The 4,436-nt window shown below is 40.1% G+C and overlaps 1 protein-coding gene across 2 annotated transcripts in view; it reads left to right on the top strand.

Moving 5' to 3' along the window:
• Window positions 1–4,436, top strand: part of TRIM45 (tripartite motif containing 45) — a 14,040-nt gene that overhangs the window by 8,443 nt on the left and 1,161 nt on the right. For both annotated transcript variants that reach the window (XM_006899578.1, XM_006899577.1), the window contains one exon: window positions 1,930–2,056. In XM_006899578.1, coding sequence (XP_006899640.1) covers window positions 1,930–2,056 — 127 coding nt within the window. The remainder of the gene's footprint in view (window positions 1–1,929; window positions 2,057–4,436) is intronic.

Genomic DNA, 4,436 nt, shown 5'->3' with positions numbered 1-4,436 from the left:
AAAATAACCCTGGGAGGAAGTGAGCAGGAATTGCTAACTTGAGATTACTAACCACGTACACTTACTTCCCTTCCTTCCACTGATGTATCTTCACAGCCCTCAGTCAATGCGGGAGTGAACAGCTGTGTCTAGGACAAAGGGCAAAGGAAAAGGACAGCTTAGTATGTGAGGAGAGAAATCATATGGCTGAGAAAGAAAGGACCACAAGATGCCGTAGCCTACTACGGCGTGGCTTCCAACTAATTATTTCCTAGATTACTCAGAAATGACACTTAGCTAATTATCTTCTAGATTCCTCAGACACAAAGATTTTTTCTTTAGTCACTGGAAACACAAATCAGGGTGACTAGTTTGTCACTCCACCAGCTTCTTCCATAAAGGACAGTTCTGTTCTGTCCTATAGGGTCAGTATGAATCAGAATAGACCTGACCTCATGAAACAATATATGTTATCTACATGCTTCCATTTCATGCAAGGCTAGAATAAGACGGAATCCACAGGAAGACACATAGACTGAAAATTGTGATACGTTGTTGTTAGGTGTCAGCTCTGACCCACAGTGATCCTGTGCAAACAGATTGAGCCTGATTCTGTGCCATCCTCATCATTTCTGATGCTTCAGCACATTGTTGCAATCACCTAGAAATCAGTCCATCTCCTAGAAAGTCTTCCTCTCCTTCATTGACCCTTTATCTCCAAGCATGATGTTCTTTTCCAGGGACTGGCCCATCCTAGTAACATACCCCTAGTATGGGAGATGAAGTCTCATCATCCTAGCTGCAAAGGAGCACCCTGACTGCACTTCTTCCAAAACAGATTTGGAGTGTTGTTTTTTTATATAGTTGATGGTATGTTCACCAATTTGCTGACACCATAATTCAAAGGCCTCCATTTTTCTTCAGTCTTCCTTATTCATGAGTCTGATCTGTACATGCTTGTGAAGCAATTGAAAACACCATGATTGGATCAGACGTGCCTTAGTCTTTAAACGGACATCCTTGATCTCACCCTTTAAGGTGAGGTCCTTGGCAGCAGGTTTGCCCTTTGCACTATGTCATTTGATCTGACTCTTCCCTGGGTGCTGATTATAGATCCAAGTAAAATGAAAATATTTGTATCTTTGTACTTTTCTCCATTGTGGCATAGGCTTGTTTTTCTCCCCATTTACCTGAGGAAGCCCAGCTATAGGTGTCATCAGTAGTGGAATGAGTCTGTGTCACTCTAAGCAGTGTGCACACAGTTGAACCACATGGGAAAGATGAGCATGTACATTGATACTTAGCATTTGTGCTGAAAAGCAGACTAGAAGGGCAGCACAGGCTCCTTGATTCTTTCAGTGTGTTTGTATTTGCCCCTACCTAGCTGAGCATAGGGTTAGTTATAGTCCCCTAGTTTCTAGCCCTGGATGGCAGTAGAAAAACTGATGCCTTTGAAATGTGATATTGGAAGAGAGTACTGAATATCCTATGGACTGCCAAAAAACCTAACAGATACGTCTTAGAGAAGGTGAAGGCAGATTGCTCCTTGGAGGCAAGGATGGTGAAGCTTCATCCCACATACTTTGGGCATGTTGCTTGGAAAGGCTATTCCTAGAGAGGCCATTGTGTTTGGAAAGGTGGAGGGATGACTAAAGAGACAAAAGATCTTCACCCAGATGGACTGACCGTAACTATAGCAATAGGCTTTAGCGTGTCAGAGATTGTGAGGTTGGCACAGGATAGGATGGAGTGAACCCCATCTGTTGTTTATAGGGTTGCTATGAGTCGTACTTGCCTTGAAAGCTCCTAAAAACAATCTCTAAGACTAGAGCTGTCTTTTTTTCCTCCAAAAGCTGACCTTGGGACTTATATTTTGTTTAGCACATAGTGATGCTCAGCACATCTCTATTGACTCATAAAGGATGTTCTTTGCTTTGCTGAACCCTGAAGGGCTCACCCTTCACAGTAACTGTGAGGAGGAAGAACCGTCCACACCCAGGGGTGTTTCACTGCTGCACATTCTGTTCGAGTGGAGGTCAAAAAACTGCTCGCTGTGCCTGTGGAGGCACGATGCCAGGTAAGGAGAGCAAACCCGTTCCTCTGCAGTGGGAATCTAGCAACATCCCCCCCCCACACTATTACCACGGAGCCCCTGGGTTTAAGAAACAGAATCTATGAATGTAAATATATGTTGTTGTTAGGTGCAGTGGCATACAGCTCATATCGAGCCATTCTGAAAATGGAAATAACAGGCTTGAGTAGTCTGCATCCTTGTAGCTTTAATATAGATCACTAGTCCTATGAGTCTTCTGCTTCTCTGTGAGATTCTTGATGTCCATTTAAAGGCTAAGGTGTGCCTGATTCAGGCCCTGGTCTTTTTAATCACTTGCTATGCATCTGAAAGCTGGACAATGACCAAATATAAAGAAAAAAATTTGATACCTTTGAATTGTGGCATTGGAGAAGAGTACTGATGATCTCATGGACTGCAAAAAAACCAAAACAGATATGTCTTGGGAAAGGTGCAGCCAGAGTACACCTTAAAAGTGAGGATGTTTGGGCGAGACTGAGAAACATGGGATAAATAATGTACTCTGCATTGAAACAGATGAGGGAGAGAACTGTTAAAAGAGATATGTGATTAGATATTATTGTTATGATAGTAGTCCAGAATGAAGGTAGCATAGTGGAGTGGACTTGCAGGGAGGGATTGAATTACTAGGAAAGATTTGTTTTTACTTTTACAAAAGAAAAGCGAATTGGGGGGAAGTGGTGGGCAGGGAGAAAAGTTAAACAATGAATGAATGGAAATCCAAAGTCTCTGTTAACTTTCATTAAAATCCATTTAAAAGAAAAAAAAGAGAGAGGATGACAAGGCTTCGACTTACATATTTTGGGCAGATGCAAAGAAAGGCCATTCCTAGGAAAGGAATATCATGCTAGGAAAGGTGGAGGGTCAGCACAAGTGAGGAAGATCTCCAATGATGTGAATTGACACGGTGGCTGCAGCAATAGTCTAAGTGTAGCAGAGATGATGAGGATGGCACAGGATAGGACAGGACTCAGGTTTGTTGTTCATAGGTTTACTACAAGTCATACTCAGTTGCACTTAATAGCAACAACCAAGGCACTGTAAAATGTAAACTCATTCTATTCCTTTTAAGACCTTCAAGAAATTCCAAATGAAGCAGGAATGTGAATGGTTGCACTAATTGAACTAGGTCTGGTGCTTTTATTTGTTGGTCAGCTCAGACCAAGAGAACTGTTGTACATTTTAAAAATTTCTTTTGTGTAGTAAATCCATATTGAAGGATGTAGTCTTTGGTTATCTTTGTCAACTAAGTGCTTTGAATATTCTTCACTTTATATAAGCAAGTAGTATCAGCTGCATAACACAGGTTGTTGACGAGTCTTCCTCAAGTCCTGATGCCACATTCTTCTTCATAGATTCCAGCTCCTCAAATGATTTGCTTAGCATTCAAATTTAATAGATTGGAGAAAGCATCCAACCCTGATGCATGCCTCTACTGATTTTAAACAATGCAGTATTCTGTTCAAATGTCTGCCTTTTGGTCTATATACAGATTTCTTATAAGCCTTTAATGTAGATTACACCTCCAATCAAGAAAAAGTCCTCATAAGTAGAGCAGTAGGGTAACATCATGGCAGATGAAGAAAAGATCAAGATTGTTAAGGATTTCATTACTTGGATCCAACACCAACACCCACTGAAGCAGCAGTCAAGTAATCACAATAAGAGTTACATTGGGGAAATCAGCTTTCAAGGACTGCTTTAAAGTTCAAAAGAAAAAGGATGTCACTTTAAAAACTATTTGCTTCACATACTTGTGAAAGTTGGGCAATGAAAAAGAAAGATTGAGGAAGAATAATTAGCCCATTTGAATTGTAGCGTTAGCAAAGAGTGAATATACCATATGCTGATAAAAGAATATATACATCTTGAGGAAGTCAACCAAGGTGCTCTTTAGAATCAAGAATGGTGACTCTTCCTCTCACATATTTTGGACATCTTGTCAAGAGTGGCCAATCCTTGGATATGGCATGCTTCAAAAATTAGAGTCAACAAAAGAAAAGAAAACTTTCAATCAGATTGATTAACACAGTGACTGCAACAATGGGCTTGAGCATAGTGGAGATTATGAGGCTAGGGCAAAATTGTGATCTGTTGTTCATAGGGTCACATGAGGCATAATTGACTCAATGACACCTAACAACAGCTACTTAATGGTGAACCATACATTGTTCTTTTGTACCATTTCTAATAAACATAACAGGAACCACAATTCCAGCAAATCTCTATAACACCAACAGTCTACTCTTCTTTTTTAAAAAATCTTGTTTATTTTACGCCCAAATTGCTCAACCTCTTTTCATTGGACAATTTTAACATTATTCTTTTTTAAGAAATTTATTATTAATTTAAGTGAAAATTTACA

Source organism: Elephantulus edwardii, unplaced genomic scaffold (assembly GCF_000299155.1).
Source record: "Elephantulus edwardii isolate Elephantulus edwardi_28Jun2011 unplaced genomic scaffold, EleEdw1.0 scaffold00262, whole genome shotgun sequence".
NCBI lineage: Eukaryota > Metazoa > Chordata > Mammalia > Macroscelidea > Macroscelididae > Elephantulus > Elephantulus edwardii.
The sequence above is the reverse complement of the archived record's forward strand: the minus strand, read 5'-3'. Positions and strand labels throughout refer to the sequence as shown.